This window comes from Oncorhynchus nerka, linkage group LG24 (assembly GCF_034236695.1).
Source record: "Oncorhynchus nerka isolate Pitt River linkage group LG24, Oner_Uvic_2.0, whole genome shotgun sequence".
NCBI lineage: Eukaryota > Metazoa > Chordata > Actinopteri > Salmoniformes > Salmonidae > Oncorhynchus > Oncorhynchus nerka.
This window is the reverse complement of record NC_088419.1, coordinates 35,919,992-35,939,101: the sequence shown is the minus strand read 5'-3', so window position 1 is coordinate 35,939,101 and position 19,110 is coordinate 35,919,992. Positions and strand designations below refer to the sequence as shown.

The following is a 19,110-nucleotide window of genomic DNA, read 5'->3' as shown; positions in this document are numbered from 1 at the left end:
AACTGTCAGTGAGCAGCATTCTGACAAAACAGGCCTTTCGTAATATTTCAAATACAATTGAAGGGAAAACACAGGTTGGAAAGGAAATGACTCCTGCTGAAAATAAAATGTGAATCTGTCTGATGTAAGCTACCAAATTATTTTATCAACATCCAAATAGGCCTATTGAGCGAACATTGTTTAGTCTTCAAATGAGAGTATTTTGGAAAAGCGCATCGGTAAGGCCAGTTAGCAGCACATCATTGGGCGAGTCAGTGAAACTGGAAAGCTTTTTTGGGATGATACATTCTTCCTCATATTGTACAATAATTGTCAACACACACCTAGGCCTACAGTAGGCTGTTGATGGATTCAAGAGGAGGTTGTTTTGTTTGATCTCAGTTTGTCAAAGTAGCCTGTCATTACAATAATTTGTGCAGTAGGCTATTAAAAATATTATGCCAAAGTCTCCAGTTATGCAAATTTACATAGAAGTGCATGAAATGTGTTCATTGAAAAAAAGCCATTTCTTTCCTGGACCTAGGCTACTAAAGATGCGCAGCTTCTGTAAGCACTGCTACCGCTCAATTCCACTACGCAAATACGATGATACGCATGCAATGATTCATTATAAAGGTGTTTTTTTTGGTCAAAGAAACATAAGTTTTATTTCGGAGTGGTCGATGAGCTGCTGTCAGGATTTCAAGGTCGATAGTCCAGTGTTTTCAGTTCAGTTGTAACCGAGCAAAAGACAATAATATTATCCATTGCCGCAAACTATCACGTGTCTGCACATGACACCCTCGGAAAAGTTGCAGTTGGAGGAATCCGGCGAGGTGTTTTAAATGGACCGTAGACTGTAGCTTAAAGGAAAACTGCACCTGGAGCGACGGAGTTGACGATAGTCCCATCATCCGCACGCTTATTATTCTGCTCTACGAAAATAAGGGGAGGTTTTCGAACGATGTGACATGACTGCTACCCGAATGTAACAATTAGTCTAACCTTGATGAAATCCGATTGCGCTCTTCCGCCGTGTATTAATTGGAACCACTCGGGTGCGCACAGTTCTGCGGCCATATGTAGTTGAATCATTTAACTGAAGAGGATGCTTTAAATGTACATTCAGTAGAACATTGAAGGCTACTTTGAAGGCAACCCGGAATAGCCCCCAATTAATTTCAAATGCCATGGTAGTTTATTTGCTTAAACGTAAAGGTCAGAATCTGGGGTTTGCGAGATACATGCTGAATTGATTGGAGACCTTCGGAATTGACCGCCTTGTCATTCATTGCCTGTTGTGTAGGCACGGAATTTTCACGCGCTGTTCTAGCAATCCAACAGCTGAACAACATTGTCTAGGTTGCTCATCCAAACTGACCGCCCCACTACTTCGCATCTGCGCCCCGGCCACTTGAAATGAGGACCGCGTCCCGAGCCTGTTCTGTGTGAAGCCGCGAAAACGGGCAATTCCTTCCGTATCTCCCGTCCGCAGTGAGGCAAGGACATTAAGTCCCCGTTTGGCCGTGCTGCAGCCATGGACCGGGACGAGAACAAGAGCGTCTCGAAAAAGACCATAATCACAAAGATTTTCAAAGTTCGCAGGAGGAGAGAGATGCTTTTCGTGCAAGTGTGTTTTCTCTGCAGTGTCCTCTGCATGGCATGGAGCATGTCAGTATTGCTGACAAAGACAGGTGAGTGTGAGCCGGGGAAACTGCTGAGAAACGCGGGGCAGGGAGGACAGCTGAGAATTCTGCGGTGTAATAGTGCACCCTCTAGCCAGCTAGCCATTAGTTATATACCGAGAATTGTCTTTCACCACGCTTATAAAAATACATTTTCAAGGACATGCAAGCAAAGCATTGTCCGAATCATTTATGGTGCCCCCCCCCCCCCCAGCATTTCTAGATATTCATCTGCATCAAACCATGTTGAGATAAAATTGGAACCACTGATAAAGTGCATGGTTATTGCTCATAATTATTCAGTGCAAAATGCTTAGTGAAGTGATGGTTTATAACAATGTCGAGAGGTTTTGAAAAACTCTGCATTTAGTCTCAATGTCGACGCAGTGGCTGTTTGCCTCGGCATTATGACCCAACGCTCTCATGACAACACTCATATTAATTGTGAGGATACCTCTGTGATATGGGTCACTATAATTTTTCTTCATCGTGTACGATTATGCGTTGGTCTTTCCGTATGCCGCAGTGTGCGCGGCTGCAACACGTTAAGAAACGTGCAAGGTGGTTTACACCTCGACAACCATATACATCACCTCGGATGTAGGCTGTCATAGAACCTCAACAATATGTTATTGTGTGTGTTGGTAACATTTGGTTTGAGCGTTGTCACCCTATGGCAAAACGAGAGCAACCAACCTGGCGCATCAGTCGCTCAGCGTTTGAGAGAGAATGAGCGTAGGCTGTGGTAATGCTGGCATCATCGTGTCTCGCCCTGGGCTTCACACCTCATTGCACACTGGACAGGGCCGGCTCTAGCCTTTTGGGCCCTCCTTTACAGCAATTGTGTATATTTTTACCATGGGGCTGCGAGAACATTTAGCAATTTTATAACATTTCCTGAAATTCTACACATTTTGCCATGACTTATGTCAAGTTAAAATTATCTGAGCGAGTGACTAACAAAATCTATGGGGGTCTGGGCCCCTGGGCTCTTGCCCTTCATGCCTGGTCGTTAATTTGGATGTGATTACTACAAGTTTAGATAGTTGGCTAGACTAATTTAACAATCTAAAAAAATGTTAGCTGACATTGACTATTTGAGTGAGTGAAATAAGAGAATCTGCTGATGCACAACCACATTTCAAAACTTGCACCTTGTGTATTCTACTATTCTAACTCAATAGTAAGTTTAGACCCCGACTGAGTTGCCCATTCCTGGGCTATATGGTAGGCTGTACACCGTGGCAATTTAGCCTGTGGCATTGATTATTAGACACATTTATTCTCGTGTCAAAAGAGACAAGTGTAAATAGGATAATTTTGTTCAGAAAGTCAGTCTTGTCCAAAAGAGTTTAGTGAGTTAGTCATGACTTGACTTGAGGGGTAGGTTTAGTTGGACATAGCTCATTTGCCCACTCACGGGATACACAGCTGAAATGATTGGACTCTATCCAATCCTACTGCAGAACCGTGTGAGGCAGACTTGCTCATCAGCACAACAGATACATAAACACATCATGCATTTAACTTGAGAAATACTGCACCAAACACCTTCATGTAAAATTGTGCAAATTACATTTCAGCAAAATACTCCATTTCTGGAGTTATCCTATATTCATGGACTGTTTTGTGGAAATTATACTGTCTTTTTTCATATGGTGTCTCATGAGAGACAAACCTTTATTTAACTGCCACATCAAACCACACCCAAGACTGAAATTAGTTGTGTTCAGTCGCTCTTTAAGTTGGATGGCTGACCATGTGTGTGACATGCCCAAAAACCAAAGGTCATGGGTCCCCACGCACCTGTCATAAATCACCTCGGGCACGTGTGAACATTCAGCATGAGTTGCCAACACATTAGGAATATGTAATCAGACAAGTAGCCCTGTCCGTTTGCTTTTGAACAGAACATGTGACTGATGAGCACTGTCACTGACATTTTGTTATGACAGCAATAGAGATTTCACCCTCGATCAATTACAAATGACCAATGGATGTCAGTCATCCTTTCTATGGGCAGTAGTGTTTAGGATTGACACTAAGCTCTGAGAGCACAACTTAAACAAAGGACTGGAAGTTTTTTTTGAAGGACTGTCTGGTTTAGGATTTCTGCTGTCACCTTGGCACATCGGTCAGAATGCAATAAAGGAGAGAGAGATGAGAAATGCAGTTTTAAGGGTAATTAGTATACACAGTTGAACAGAGGCACATGGAGGGGGGGGTTGGATGGAGGTTAAGTGTTGGGATTGTAAGGCCTCTAGGTTGGATAGGAATAATGTGTTAGGAAGTGTCTTGTGAGGCCTTGGAGAAAAGTTAGGATGTGAGGGTCTGGAATAGAGATACAAAAGGGTAACATTAAGAACACAATATAAAAGGTGCAGACATGACAAAGTAGTGTCAAGTGATTATGGGGAATAGGCTTAACATATAACCTAGGAGACTGGCAGGATAAGCGTAACAAATGAGCATTCGCATGGATATAAGGGATATGACCAGTTTAAACAGCATAACATACATTGTATTCAACACTTTTCTCAGAGAATAAATATATACAGTACCAGTCAAAAGTTTGGACACACCTACTCATTCCATGGTTTTTCTTTATTTTTAAAACCATTTTAGACATTGTAGAATAATAGTGAAGAAATCAAAACTATGAAATAACATTAATGGAATCATATAGTAACCCCCCCCAAAAGTGTTTAAACAAATCAAAATATATTTCAGATTCTTCAAAGTAGCCACCCTTTGCCTTGATGACAGCTTTGCACATTCTTGGCATTCTCTCAACCAGCTTCATGAGGAATGCTTTTCCAACAGTCTTGAAGGAGTTCCCACATATGCTGAGCACTTGTTGGCTGCTTTTCCTTCACTCTGCGGTCCAACTCATCCCAAACTATCTCACTTGGGTTGAAGTCAGGTGATTGTGGAGGCCTCATGAAGATGGTTGAGAGAATGCCAAGACTGTGCAAAGCTGTCATCAAGGCAACGGTTGCTAATTTTGAAGAATCTTAAATATAAAATATATTTTGGTTTGTTTAACACTTTTCTTTCATTACTACATGATTCCACATGTGTTATTTCATAGTTGTGATGTCTTCACTATTTTCTTCACAATGTAGAAAATAGTAAAAATTAAGAAAACCAATAGAATGAGTAGGTGTGTTCAAACTATTCACTGGTACTGTAAATGAAAAGGCACTTTATCAGTCATGGCCGGTGGAAGGATAGGGCAAACTAAAGCATGCGGCTTACAAAGGGAACTGGAGAGTGAAACATGTAGAGGACAGGTGATTAAGAGAGTGGGAACAGGTGTGGTCGGAAGGGGTGTGGCCTAGGGTAATTGGTAGCATTTGGAGTCCTGTAGAGTGACATTACCCTTCACAATAACACCACATGAGCCTTAATGGTGCTTTCAAGACACCTCGGAACAACAACAAAAAAACTAGGTTAAATCATGACGTCAGTGATCTTCATGTCGGAAATCTGAGCTCTAAAAAGATGCCAGAGTTTCTGACTTGGAATTCCGAGTTGAAAGACAGTTCCCAGTTGTCTTGAACGCACTGATGTCGGATGTCGGAGATTTCCTAGTTCAGAGTTCCTACTGTAGTTCCTAGTTATTTTGAATGCGACAACAGTCCTAACAATTTTGAAACTTCTATTCGATCAAATAAGCCTCACCTAGTAAATTAGTAATGACATATTTTGCTGTCCAAATTCAACACTCTCATTGACCTCCATTCAAAAATTCCTTACTTCGTGGGCTTATTTTTTGTCGACAGATTTTGGGCGGAGAAACCTCTCCCTTCGCTTCTTCCTCTCTGCCGTGACCCTCCACCTCTCCAACCCAGTAGTGGAACATGCCCATCTGCATCCACTCAGGCCCCTGAGCGCAGAAACCCACCATAAATCGCCTCATTATGTTATGTACTCTAGGCCTATGTCCGACTGCACTGATATGTTGGAGTTTTTATTAATTACATTAAAAACAACAAGAGGCTTAAAAGATTATTCTGGAGTGATATACAGACAAGCTTGCCGCAAATCTCTTATTTCCAAAAGGCGGGCTCTAAGGGGACCAAAGTTAAAGCTTTATGGTCAGTAATGGCTTGCCTTTTTTTTGCATTTAATCAAGGTTGAATGACCTGTGCACCGTGTGCTGTGATTGTCACCATAAGAGGGTATTTGATAAGAGAGCATGCTGTGTGAATCCCTACCATGATTGAACACGTCTCATGTTTGACCATCACCTTTTGTGAGGCGAGGCAGATGTTGGAGGCAGGTGTTTGATCAAAGAGAAATACAGGTGTAACCCCTCACCTCCCCTCCATTATCTCTTTAATTCTCCCCCCTCCCTAATCCCCTCTGAACGCATCTGACTGCTCTCCATATTGCTCTCAATCCCAAATCACCATAAGAATAGGAACCAGGCATTCGTAATGTCATAATATGCCCATGTCTCTTTTCTGACTCCTGTTTTTATGGATGGGAGTACTCTGGGGTTGTTTGTCTGTGACAAATGTAGTGCCAACAGAATATGGCCAGATGGATGGGAATTGAGTGATGGATTACTTAAGGGTTATGTCTCTCTCACCCATTTTGGTTGGAGCAGGATATGTCTCCATAATGGAGATGGGGAAGGTTGAGTACTTTTGAGAGTACGCCAGGTGGTTACAGAGCTAGGGCCTGGTCTGACAGGTGTGTGTGTGTGTTGTAGGGTGATGGTGAGGGAGATGGCACTGGGATGTCTCAGCAGTGTCAGGGCAGGAAGGCAGAGAGGAGCCGTGTTTGTGTGGGAGCCGTTCGTGGCACAGGAAGTTGGCAGAGATTGATGGGTGTCATTGGTTCATCTCACTCGCCAGCTAATTGGACTGAGTTGCAGGATGATTATGCCCTCTGTTTCTCTCTCTCTCTCTCTCTCTCTCTGTAGTCCTAATAGGGCCCTATAAAATCTGTTCGATTTCTTTCCTGATTCTGTGAATCTTTTTCCAAAATTCCGTTTTGTTTTTCCCTGGTTTCAGTTTTCCTAGTATTGTCAGCTTTTTTGCTGACACCATTTTGAGAAAAACAAAACAATTGGATGTTCTAGGTCCAAAACAATGCTTAAACCAGATCAGGAGACCACCTTTGAGGTCTGGGGAAAAAAAATACATGTTGAATTTTGAGTGTAGTTACCCTTTAATGTACGTGAGCACCAGCCAGAGACAAGCGTTTCTGTAGCGCTCATGTGATTGCAGAGTTTGCAAAACAAATGGCCACTGGACTGATGCAAATAGTCATGATATCATTCTGCCATATAGACATGGGCTACTTTGTAGTTAGCATTTAATTGAGAAGGTTTTTGGGAAAGCTTTTCCATCTACCAGCAGACAGTTATCATTAGCATTGACGCTAACGGCTACACAAAGTGAAGACTAGACATAAGCAGGCAAACACCTCGCACAACACACCGATGGGGGCATTCCTTTTCCGTTTCAGAAGGTTGCATGTAAATATGAATCACTAATGCATTATGATTAACTTGAGCAAATGAATGCACCTTTTGAATAACTTCAATGTATTTAGTTTTTTTTCTTACTAAGTTAAAAACGTAAAAAAATTGCAAACATTTGTCTCCACCCTTTGGCAAAATGTGTAGAATTGCAGGAAATTACCTGTAAAACTGCTACTTTATCTCTTCGCACTGTTGCAAAATATGTAAAATTGCAGCAAAACGCACAGAATTACATTCCCATCTCATTTGCCTATACCTGATCTACAGCTACCCTTTGGTCTCCCATTCAAGGTTTTAACCAAGCTCAGTTCTGCTTGGCTATGACATTTGTTACTGACTATTACCAATGTGCTATTGTGAGAGTGATTGAGAGATCATCACTTAAAAACGAAATAGATTCACTGCTACTATCAAAGTCATCCTCAAGGGTAATAAGTTTAACAGAGCAAATTCAATTTCTCCACACTTGTATCAATCATCAATGATGCTATTTAGGCCTATATACTGTAGCATTTGAAACGTCATCAACAGCAATTGTTTGAATTCAACCCAGAAATCAACTAAAAATGGACAATACAATAGGCCTAGGGCTTCAAGCTCTGGTTGATTTCAAATTTGATGATATTTAATGATATTATTGAGTTGTTTGGTTGTCAACACAACAAAATATCAACATTTTGCTCTCAGAACAACCTTAATTCGCCGGGGCAAGGTGTTGAATGTGCTCCACAGGGATGCTGACCCATGTTGACGTCAATGCTTCCCACAGTCATCAAGTTGGCTGGATGTCCTTTGGATGGTGGACCCTTCTTGATACACACAGGAAACTGTTGAGTGTGAAAAACCCATCAGCGTTGCAGTTCTTGACGCAAACCGCAACGTGTGGCACTTTCTACCATACCCCGTTCAAAAGCACGTCTATGTTTTGTCTTGCCCGTTCACCCTCTGAATGGCACACATACACAATCCATGTCTCAATTGTCTCAAGGTTTAATAAACTCTCTTTAACCGATCTCCTCCTCTTCATCTACTCTGTTTTGACGTGGATTTGACAAGTGGCATCAATAAGGGATCAAAGCTTTCACCTGGTCAGTCTGTTATGGAAATGGCAGGTGTTCTTAATGTTTTGTATACAGTGTGTATGTTGGATTCACATCTCCATCTCAACCAAAAATCGAAGTTAAAGAATAGGACTAAATCAAATCAAACTTCTGTTTTAAAAGTGCATTTAAAGTTTGATTTGATTTAGTCCTACTCTATAACTTATTAATTTGTAGTCAAACTGGAATTAATGCCATAATAAATCAGTGGCACAGAGAACTATTCAAGCAGAAAATACATCTCCTTCAAATGTTGATATTTGGTTGCGTTGACAACCAAACACAATTCAACATCACTTTTGAAACACAACAAATTGCTTTTTTTTTTAAACTTCCTAGTGGTGCAGTGGTCTAAGGCACTGCATCTCAGTGCTAGAGGCACCACTACAGATCCTGGTTCGATTCCAGGCTGTATCACAACCAGCCACAATTTGGAGTCTCATAGGGCAGCTTGCAATTGCCCCAGGGTTGTTAGGGTTTGGCTGGGGTAGGCCATCATTGTAATTAAGCATTTGTTCTTAACTGACGTGCCTAGTTAAATAAAGGATAGAAAAATACACATTTGCTTCTCTTATTAGATGAAGCCCTGTGATATCTGTATAAATAACCAAAATATCTGACGTTGTATTCTCATTTGAACTTTGCTGTGCTTTTAAATGGTTGAAACGCAGTGATAGACATTTGGGTGACAACTACACCAAAAATCAGACTTTTTTTGTTTTTCCATTGGAATTTGGTTGTGCTTTTTAGATGGTTGAAAGCATAGTGACAACACATTGGAGATTTAACTACATTTTTGAGTGGGTGAATATAGGTTGTCATCTCATTGATCAACGTCTCAACCAAATATTACCCAATTACCCATGTCAAACTGACATAGGGTAATGTCTTCATCTGCTTCAAGGAAGCAAATTCGTTTTGGTTTTCAAGCACCTAGCTTGTTCTGCCTCGCAATTATCATGGTTTCATCCCGAGGCTGCTATCTCTTATAGAATTCAGATGTCGTAACACATCTTAATGTCTTAACTCAAAGCTCGAGTCTGAATGGCCTGTTCAGTTCTTGACCGTGACTTGACCAAAAATCAATAGCCCAAGGGAAAGGTTAGTCAGTCATTCAGTTAAGACGCTAATCCTTTTCTGTTGGTGGTTGAAATCAGTGAGCCCATAATCTAACTGGGGTTACAAACACTGACAGTTTGTAAATCTGGGTTCTTTGCACATTCCAATCTCATTGAAAACCTTCGAGAAATGACTGATGGAAAGCCAGAAGCGTCGCAAGTTGGCCCTGTGTATGGGTGATTTGCATCCAGTAATCGGGAATTAAACAGTTCTCATTTTGTATTCATCCCACTTGAAACACTTAACATTCAAACCTGAAAGGATGGGGGAAATTCATTGTATTTACTTATGTCACCTTTATTTAACCAGGTAGGCAAGTTGAGAACAAGTTCTCATTTACAATTGCGACCTGGCCAAGATAAAGCAAAGCAGTTAGACACATACAACAACACAGTTACACATGGAGTAAAACAAACATACAGTCAATCATACAGTAGAAAAATAAGTCTATATATATGATGTGAGCAAATGAAGGGAGGTAAAGGCACAAAAAAAGGCCATGGTGGCAAAGTAAATACAATATAGCAAGTTAAACACTGGAATGGTACATTTGCAGTGGGAGAATGTGCGAAATAGAAATAATGGTTGCAAAGGAGCTAAATAAATAAATACAGTAGGGGAAGCGGTAGTTGTTTGGGCTAAATTATAGATGGGCTATGTACAGGTGCAGTAATCTGTGAGCTGCTCTGACAGCTGGTGCGTAAAGCTAGTGAGGGAGATACAGTGGGGCAAAAAAGTATTTAATACTTATTTTCCACCATAATTTGCAAATAAATTCATAAAAAATCCTACAATGTGATTTTCTGTATTTTTTTCCTTCTCATTTTGTCTGTCATAGTTGAAGTGTACCAATGATGAACATTACAGGCCTCTCTCATCTTTTTAAGTGGGAGAACTTGCACAATTGGTGGCTGACTAAATACCTTTTTGCCCCACTGTAAGTGTTTCCAGTTTCAGAGATTTTTGTATTGAAGCCTACTCCATCCTACAATGCATTTAGTTATCAATCTAGTTTGTGGTAGAATTTCCATGCATATCCATTTAGTTTCAAATGATCAATTTTACAATCATTGTCATGATTATTATTATTTTACCTATATTTAACTAGGCAAGTCAGTTAACAAATTCTTATTTTCAATGACAGTGGGTTAACTGCCTGTTCAGGGGCAGAACGACATATTTGTACCTTGTCAGCTCGGGGGTTTGAACTTGCAACCTTCCGGTTACTAGTCCAACGCTCTAACCACTAGGCTACCCTGCCGCCCCATGAATGCATCTGTATTTTTCAGCACCTTTTTCACAGATACATTGTTCAATGTTACTCAGTGGTGAGAAAAAGTACTCAATTGTCATACGTGAGTAAAAGTAAAGATACCTTAATAGAAAATGATTCAGAGTCACCCAGTAAAATAATACTTGGGTAAAATTGTAAAAGTATCTGGTTTGAAATGTACTTAAGTACAGTGGTGTAAAAAGTAAATGCTATACATCAAATTCTTTATATTAAGCAAACCAGATGGCACGTTGTTTTTTTTCGGACAGCCAGGGGAAGTCTCTGACATTATTTACAAAAAGGCAGTATTTGTGTTTAGTGATGAATTCGCCAGATCGGAGGCAGTAGGGATGACGTTATATTGCTAGGTGTGTGAATACAATCATATTGCTCTCCTGCGTGAGCATTCAAAATGTTAAAAGGGCTTTTGGGTGTGAAGGAAAATGTATGGGAGTAAAACATGTCATTTAGGAATGTAGCGGAGTAGAATATATAAATAGTAAAGTACAGATACTACTTAAGCAGTTTTTTGGGGTATCTTAAAGTATTTTTAATTAAGTACTTAATAACACTGATGTTACTCAACTTCTTTATGTAACATGGCTATGATTTTCTGTGAGCAAGGATGCCTCTTTTCTTCCAGGGTACGGAATAACATTCAAAAATGGACACGAGAAGCATGAACATTGGGGAAGGAAGCTCATGGGACATGAACCCGACAACGAGACCGAGTCGAAGAACTGCACAGAGCCAGGTATTGCTCCCATCACTGGAGAAAACTACTGTCGACCATGGCAATACTTTTGTATTTATTATTTGAACCCTGATTACTGTTATATGAGTTACCATGAGTTACCTCTGGTTCGTTCAGCCATTCCTATGGGGGAAATTCATGGGGAAAGAATGGGGTTTTGGGATAAATACAGAAAATAAGGTCTGAGGTTAACACAGGCTTAGGAGATCTTTTACGTTTTGATCTGAGAGAATATCAGTCAGTTAACATGATCTTTATGAATTATGAAGCCTTTATGCTTTATGTTCTTGTTTTGATAACATACCCACATGGAAAAATGCTTTCGTATACTATGGTATAAATACTATAGTATTCACTGTAGTATTTTTGCAGGCTTTGCTGTAGTATTCATCAGGGTTACCCAACTTGTGGCCGTTTTATTTGTCCCCACCAAGTCTTCTGAACAAAAAGTGATGTGTGTATATATATATATATTTTTTAATTTTCCTCGCTGGACATAAAAGATTGTAAAAACACCAGTTATTTTAATTTAGCAAATCTGTTCCCAATTATTCCCATTCTAAATGGAGACACATGATCATATACAAATGTAAGCAAAGTTTGAAATGATCATGTGTTTGTCAAAAATGTTATCTATTTGTGATTCTTGCAGTCTACAAATGATTTGTAATTATGTTCCGGCAACCTGACCATACGCTCACTGAATCTAGTTGAGGATCCCTGCTGACATGCCATAATGTTAAATAATGGTGTTGTATTAATTGTGACAGGCTCACGTTTTACTGGTACAGCATATCCCCTCTATTTATTTTACCGGGACGCCGTACCGAACCGTACCCCCTTACTTTAACCCCTGAATGTGTTACAGCGACGAAATCACGCTCTCCTGCTGCGCTGCGATGTTAGTGGCTGTGATGAAGGGTTCAGCCAGTAGTTAATGAACAGTCGGAAGAGTGAATGAAATGGTAGGAGGGACATCCCAGCTTCAAATGGTGTCAGATTTCCCATCCTGCTTCACAAAGGCAGAAGAGACATACTCCTGGGTCCATGAGAATCAGGGCTAACGCTCAAGCAAGCCATTTCCATCTATGGTGTTCACAGATGAATTTATAAGCGAAAATGTCAGTCGGAACCGGTAACAGAAAAACGCAGATCCCTAAAACAGGGGACTTTGCATCTTTAAACACTCTGAGGGTGACACAAGGTAACAGACACTTTGGAAGGTTGTGTTTCCGGCTATTTATAGTTTCTTTGTGACACATTTGGCCCAATGGAGATTGAGTGTCTGTTTCTCATTACCAGCCACAGCTAGCAGAATCCTTTGGGGGCCTCACTGAAAGTGTTAAGGGTTGAAGCATCGTTTTATAAGAGGAAGTTTTGTCAGTGTTAAGTGTTGGAAGTGTTTACTTCAATCTAGGCCTCCATGATTGGAATATGAGTTAACACTTAGTGTTAAAAATAACACATTTTTAACTCTACAAGTGTTTCCCCTTTTCCTATCTATAATTTGAGGATGAGTAATTTATTTATATTTTTATATTAACTCTCAAAGTATACTGGATTTGTATTGTCAAGCACTTTGAACATTTAGAGCATGAACTAATTTAAATGCAGTAGGGTCCTTTTGAGACGAGTGCCAGTTGACAAGATTATGTGCTGAAAATGTTACGATTTCTAATCCAGAGGGGGATTATTTAATTTTTTGTTTGTTTACGTCTTCTTGCCCACTGCAGGCAGACTGCCCCACTCATTCCTCCTCTCCTCTTTTCTCCATCCCATTCCTTTTGTTCTACCCTTCTCCTGGCAAACAATATGTTTTATAATCTAAAATCATGGCTATTTTACATGCTCTGCTCATATGAGAGCACAGTTTTGTTTCCAGGAATAAGCTCAGTGTGACCGAGACGCCCACCTAACCTCCTAGAGTCTCCCCATGCGCTCCTCCTCAGCCTCGGCCACCTGGGGCAGAGCATGGAGATGTGGGCTGGGGATGGCACCAGGTTAGTCTATATGGATGGATGCTAATTATTATTATTCTAGTTTTTAAAAAATCCTGAGTATGTACCCCATCTAAAGTTGCACGTAATTAGGCCAGTGTTTGTGAGATGCATAGATTATCTTCCGCCTGATTTGGTCTTCTCTTTCCTCCTCATCATTATCTCTTCGCTTAGTAGTTCTGGGTTCACCAGAGGTGCTAATGTTGATCAGAGCTGGATGACGCTTAATGATGACCGTTGTCGTAAATTAGGTTTATTGGCCATTCAGCAATATTACGTTCTTAGAAATACATTTTTTTCTATAACAAAAAGCTACAAATTATGTTGCTGGTACACTAGACTATGAAGCACAGGGATCAAATAAAAAACAATATATAATGATATTTTACTTCATTCACAGAATCATTATATGGACTGGAATGCTTCCGTATTTTTTCTTTTTTGACCCGTCACTCACTTGAGTCATTAACCCTCACTCTGATCTAATTAAAACGTGTGTTTTAGAGATGTAATTTCTCCTTTGACTGTCCTAATGAGGAATGCGAACTGTTGTACTGCTGTAGCTGTAGTTCTGCTTAATTTGAAAGCAGTAGTGTTTTATTGCAAAACTCATGTTTTATTAGCCTTTACACGGTGACGTGATCCAAATTGGCGAGGGAACAATTTGTTTGTCACTTGTACTTTGTTACAGGCACTTACTCAAATGCTGCGGGTCTTTTAAACGATTGAATTTCTTTCAGGCCCCCAATGCTAATTTAAAGCTGCAGACTTGACACTGTTTTTGTGTGGGGGGAGAAGGAATGCAAGGTTAAATCGCAGTAGGAATATATTGGCCAAATACTGTACATTTACTCTTTTTTTTCCAGTAGCATAATTAATATTCTATGGTACATTAGAACTGAATGCTAGTTTCAAATACATGCAAATTAAAAATATATTTTTGAAATAAGAGAAACCTCGAGGGAATCTTATTTGAGTCAGAAAAGGGTGTTCATATGATAGGGAAGATATATAAAACCTTACAGAGAGCCTATCCAACGGACAATGTTTTAGACTTTTTTTTAACTATTGGAATTAAGACTTGAAAAGAACTGACAATGGCACAAGATGGAGGGAAAGTTGAAGCATAAATTACAGTTAACAAAAATATACACTTAATCCAGTATAAACTACAGAATTTATTATACAAGAGACAAAATTCACAAATTCTACAGCACAACGGCAGAGTCATGTCTTAAGTATAAAACCAATAATGACTCAATAATCCGTGCTTTCTGGGAATGCTATAAAGTCCAAAAGTTATGGGCGGGGCTAGAAAGTTGGCTGTTAGAAGTATTACAATGTAAACCTTTATTCTGCCAGTCTGCATATTTCAAGACATGGCATATGGGAGTGTAGTGAGATACCCAATGGGTTGGACGCTTCACTTCTCGTCACTCAACTTGAAAAAAGCATACACTAAAAGCATCAATGACACAATCTAATGATTTATTTATTTGAAAAAACAAATTGGTACAATTTTAAGGCCAAGTGGCAAACAATAATTCAAGCACTAGGGGGTGGGGGTGTGAACATGCGGGTCTAGGCAGATGAGTCCTTGTTTGTGTGCGTCTCCGCAAGTTGTTGTTCGTTTAAGTTTGTATCTGGAATGAAAAAAAAAATATATATATATAAAAGATTTGAATGCTAAAAAGCAAAGTAGAACTGAAAAATAAAGCAAAGGTTATTATGGCTTTAGTTTCTAGTATGTAATAATCCCCTGGGGGATTTTTTGATTACAGTGGTTTTAGATACTGCATCACACTAATCTGGAAGAAGGAACATGGGAGGGAGGGATGTGGAGGGGGAGAGGTGAGTGTATGTTGCGTGTTTTTGGCATGGAGCGAGAGGAGAAGGTGAGTCACACTGCCCCCAAAATTGACACGTTATGGCGCTGGCAGCCTTGATACGGCTGTGTCTGCATTTGTGTTTGTGTGCGTGTGTGTATATACATATATATATACACTACTGGTCAAAAGTTTTAGTACACCTACTCATTGAAGGGGTTTTTCTTATTTTTAAAAAACTATTTTCTACATTGTAGAATAATAGTGAAGACATCAAACTATGTAGAATCATCTAGCAACTCCCCCAAAAGTGTTAAACAAATCAAAATATATTTTTATTTTAGATTGTGCAAAGCTGTCATCAAGGCAAAGGGTGGCTACTTTGAACAATCTTGGCATTCTCTCAACCAGCTTCATGAGGTATTCACCTCATGAAGTTCCCACATATACTGAGCACTTGTTGGCAGCTTTTCATTCACTCTGCAGTCCAACTCATCCCAAACCATCTCAATTGGGTTGAGGTTGGTTGATTGTGGAGGCCATGTCATCTGATGCAGCACTCCATCACTCTCCTTCTTGGTCAACTAGCCTAGAGGTGTGTTTTGGGTCATTGTCCTGTTGAAAAACAAAGGATAGTCCCACTATTGCTGCAGAATGCTGTGGTAGCCATGCTGGTTAAGTATGCTGTGAATTCTAAATAAATCGCTGACAGCGTCACCAACAAAGCACCATCACACCTCCTGATCCATGTTTCATGGTGGGAACCAGACATGCGGAGATCATCTGTTCACCTACTCTGCGTCTCACAAAGACTCGGCGGTTGGAACCAAAAATCTCAAATGACATTTTATTTGTCACATACATGTGTTTAGAAGATGTTATTGCGGGTGTAGTGAAATGCTTGCGCTTCTAATTCCGACAGTGCAGTAATATCTAACAATGTCACAACAAATACCTAATACACACAAATCTAAGTAAAGGAATGGAATTAAGAATATTTAAATATATTGTCGAGCAATGTCAGAGCGGCATACACTGAGATACAGTAGATCGTATAGAATACAGTTGAAGTCGGAAGTTTACATACACCTTAGCCAAATGCATTTAAACTCAGATTTGCACAATTACTCCTAGTAAAAAATTACCTGTTTTAGGTCAGTTAGGATCACCACTTCATTTTAAGAATGTGAAATGTCAGAATAATAGTAGAGAATGATTTATTTCAGCTATTATTTCTTTCATCACATTGTCAGTGGGTCAGAAGTTTACATACATTCAATTAGTATTTGGTAGCATTGCCTTTAAATGTTTTAACTTGGGTCAAACTTTTCAGAGTAGCCTTCCACAAGCTTCCCACAATAAGTTGGGTGAATTCTGACCCGTTCCTCCTGACAGAGATGGTGTAACTGAGTCAGGTTTGTAGGCCTCTTTGCTTGCACATGTTTTTTCAGTTCTGCCCACACATTTTCTATAGGGTTGAGGTCAGGGCTTTGTGATGGCCATTCCAATACCTTGACTTTGTTGTCCTTAAGCCATTTTGTCACATTGTTCATTTGGAAGACCCATTTGCGACCAAGCTTTAACTTCTTGACTGATGTCTTGAGATGTTGCTTCAATATATCCACAAACGTTTCCTGCCTCATGATGTCATCTATTTGGTGAAGTGCACCAGTCCCTCCTGCAGCAAAGCACCTCCACAACATGATGCTGCCACCCCCGTGCTTTCCCTTCTTTCCCTCCAAACATAACTATGGTCATTATGGCCAAACAGTTATATTTTTGTTTCATCAGACCAGAGGACATCTGAGCAGTATGACGGCTGCATGGTCCCATGGTGTTTATACTTGCATACTATTGTTTGTACAGATGAACATGGTACCTTCAGGTGTTTGGAAATTGCTCCCAAGGATGAACCAGACTTGTGGAGGTCTATTTTTTTCTGATGTCTTGGCTGGTTTCTTTTGCTTTTCCCATGATGTCAAGCAAAGAGGCACTGAGTTTGAAGGTAGGCCTTGAAATACATCCACAGCTACACTTCCAATTGACTCAAATGATTCAATTAACCTATCAGAAGCTTCTAAAGCCATGACTTAATTTTCTGGAATTTTCCAAGCTGTTTAAAGGCACAGTCAACTTAGTGTATGTGAACTTCTGACCCACTGGAATTGTGATACAGTGAATTATAAGTGAAATAATCTGTCTATGAACAATTGTTGGAAAAATAACTTGTGTCATCCACAAAATAGATGTCCTAACCGACTTGCCAAACTATAGTTTGTTAACAAGTAATTTGTGGAGTGATTGAAAAACGAGTTTTAATGAATCCAACCTAAGTGTATGTAAACTTCCGACTTCAACTGTACATGTGAGATGAGTAATGCAAGATATGTAAACATTATTAAAGTGACATTATTAAAGTGTCTAGTGTTCCATTTATTAAAGTGGCCAATGATTTCAAGTATGTGTATTTAGTCTGCAGCCTCTCTGTGCTAGTGATGGTAATTTAACAGTCTGATGGCCTTGAAATAGAAGCTGTTTTTCAGTCTCCTCGGTCCCAGCTTTGATGCACAGAACAAAGGACAGATTTCCACCGGGCTAATGTCCATTGCTTGTGTTTCTTGGCCCAAGCAAGTCTCTTCTTCTTCTTATTGGTGTCCTTTAGTAGTGGTTTCTTTGCAGCAATTTGACCACGAAGGCCTGATTCATGTAGTCTCCTATGAACAGTTGATGTTGATGTGTCTGATATGTGAACTCTATGAAGCATTTATTTGTGCTGCAATCTGAGGTGCAGTTAATAGCTGATATCTGAGACTGGTAACTCTAATGAACTTATCCTCTGCAGCAGAGGTAATTCTGGATCTTCCTTTCCTGTGGTGGTCCTCAAGAGAGACAGTTTCATCATAGCGCTTGATGGTTTTTGCGATTGCACTTGAAGAAACTTTAAAAGTTATTGAAATTTTACATATTGACTGACCATGTCTTATAGTACTGATGGACTGTAATTTGTCTTAGTTTATTTGAGCTGTTCCTGCCATAATATGGACTTAGTCTTTTATCAAATAGGGCCATCTTCTGTATACCAACCCTAACTTGTCACAACACAACTGATTGGCTCAAACGCATTAAGGAAAGAAATTCATTTGATTTGAAATTCCACAAATTAACTTTTAACAAGGCACACTTGTTAATTGCAAGTTGAGAGCTTCAAGTTCCTTGTTCTCCACATCACCAACAACCTATCATGGTCCAAACACACCAAGACAGCCATGAAGAGGTCACGACAAAGCCTATTCCCCCTCAGAAGACTGAAAAGATTTGGCATAGGTCCTCAGATCCTCAATGTTCTACAGTTGCACCATTGAGAGCATCCTGACTGGTTGCATCACTGCCTGGTATGGCAACTGCTCGGCTTCCGACCGCAAGGCACTACAGAGGTTAGTGTGTACGGCCCAGCTTCCTGCCATCCAGGACCTCTATACCAGGCGGTGTCAGAGGGAGTCCCTAAAAGTTGTCAGACTCCAGCCACCCTAGTCATAGACTGTTCTCTCTGCTACCGCACAGTAAGCAGTACCAGAGCGCCAAGTCTAGGTCCACGAGGCTTCTTAACAGCTTCTACCCCCAAGCCATAAGACTCCTGAACAGGCCAAAGAGTTCAATCTTGGTTTCATCAGACCAGAGCATCTTGTTTCTCATGGTCTGAGAGTCTTTAAGTGCCCAAATGGGCTTTCATGTGCCTTTTACTGAAATTGATTTAATAAAATAAAACATCTCAGCAATATACAAACAATCCCCATAATGACAAAGCAAAAACAGGTTTGTAGAAATGTTTGCAAATGTATTAAAATTAATAGACAGAAATACCGTATTTACGTAACTGTTC

The 19,110-nt window shown here is 40.0% G+C and overlaps 1 protein-coding gene across 1 annotated transcript in view; it reads left to right on the top strand.

Annotated features, from left to right (window-relative positions):
• Nucleotides 1-807: 807 nt before the first annotated feature.
• LOC115107909 (sodium/potassium/calcium exchanger 4-like) overlaps nt 808-19,110 on the top strand; it is a 70,085-nt gene continuing 51,782 nt past the window's right edge. The window contains exons 1-2 of the mRNA XM_029631670.2: nt 808-1,673; nt 11,297-11,407. Coding sequence (XP_029487530.1) covers nt 1,517-1,673; nt 11,297-11,407 — 268 coding nt within the window. The 5' untranslated portion in view covers nt 808-1,516. The remainder of the gene's footprint in view (nt 1,674-11,296; nt 11,408-19,110) is intronic.